We start from the raw sequence: 1,015 nt of genomic DNA, 5'->3' as shown, positions 1-1,015 counted from the left end.
GTGCGCCACGGGCACGGCGGTGGCGGGGGAGAACGCGCTGGTGCTGGCCGTGCTGTTCTACACGCCGAGCCTGCGGGCGCCCATGTTCCTGCTGATCGGCAGCCTGGCGCTGGCCGACCTGCTGGCCGGGCTGGGGCTGGTGGCCAACTTCGCCGTGCGCTACCTGCTGCGGCCGCCCAGCGAGGCGGCGGAGCTGGCGGCGGCGGGGCTGCTGCTGGCCGCCTTCTCCGCCTCCGTCTGCAGCCTGCTGGCCATCACCGTGGACCGCTACCTGTCGCTGTACAACGCGCTCACCTACCACAGCGAGCGCACGCTGGGCTTCACCTGCGCCATGGTGCTGCTGATGTGGCTGCTGTGCCTGGGCGTGGGGCTGCTGCCCCTCCTGGGCTGGAACTGCCTGCGGGACCAGAGCGCCTGCAGCATCCTGCGGCCCGTCACCAAGGACAACGCGGCCGTGCTGGCCGTCACCTTCCTGCTCCTCTTCGCCCTCATGATGCAGCTCTACCTGCAGATCTGCAAGATCGCCTTCCGGCACGCCCAGCAGATCGCCGTGCAGCACCAGTTCATCGCCACGGCGCAGGCCACCTCCACCCGCAAAGGGCTCTCCACGCTGTCGCTCATCCTCGGCACCTTCGCCCTGTGCTGGATYCCGTTCGCCATCTATTCCCTGGTGGCCGATTCCAGCTACCCCGCGGTCTACACCTACTCGCTGGCGCTGCCCGCCACCTGCAACTCGCTCATCAACCCCATCATTTACGCCTTCAGAAACCCAGACATCCAGAAGTCGCTGTGGCTGGCCTGCTGCGGGTGCATCCCTTCCACGTTCTCCTCCAGACCAAGGACATCCAGCGACGTGTGAGGACTGAGCACGGAGCCAGAGGTGCTCCCTGGCTCTCCTCCTCCTTCTCTTTTTCCCCTCTGTCGTTATTGTTTCCTACCGGGAGGAGCCCCCACCCCGGTCAGCACATCTCGTTCCATGGAAAGATGGCCAAAAAGAGGAAAAAAAGGGAAAAAG

General features: G+C 65.7%; 1 protein-coding gene across 1 annotated transcript; it reads left to right on the top strand.

Moving 5' to 3' along the window:
* Position 1: 1 nt before the first annotated feature.
* On the top strand, positions 2-1,008 carry LOC130575923 (G-protein coupled receptor 12-like; the record flags this gene model as incomplete). The annotated part of the gene is made up of 1 exon (XM_057370163.1): positions 2-1,008. A coding segment is annotated over one exon (858 nt), but the record flags the coding sequence as incomplete, so codon positions are not given.
* Between the last annotated feature and the right edge of the window lie 7 nt (positions 1,009-1,015).

This window comes from Malurus melanocephalus, unplaced genomic scaffold, assembly GCF_030028575.1.
Source record: "Malurus melanocephalus ecotype Western Australia unplaced genomic scaffold, MMel_1.1 scaffold_120, whole genome shotgun sequence".
In the NCBI taxonomy this organism is placed as follows: Eukaryota; Metazoa; Chordata; class Aves; order Passeriformes; family Maluridae; genus Malurus; species Malurus melanocephalus.
The sequence above is the reverse complement of the archived record's forward strand: the minus strand, read 5'-3'. Positions and strand labels throughout refer to the sequence as shown.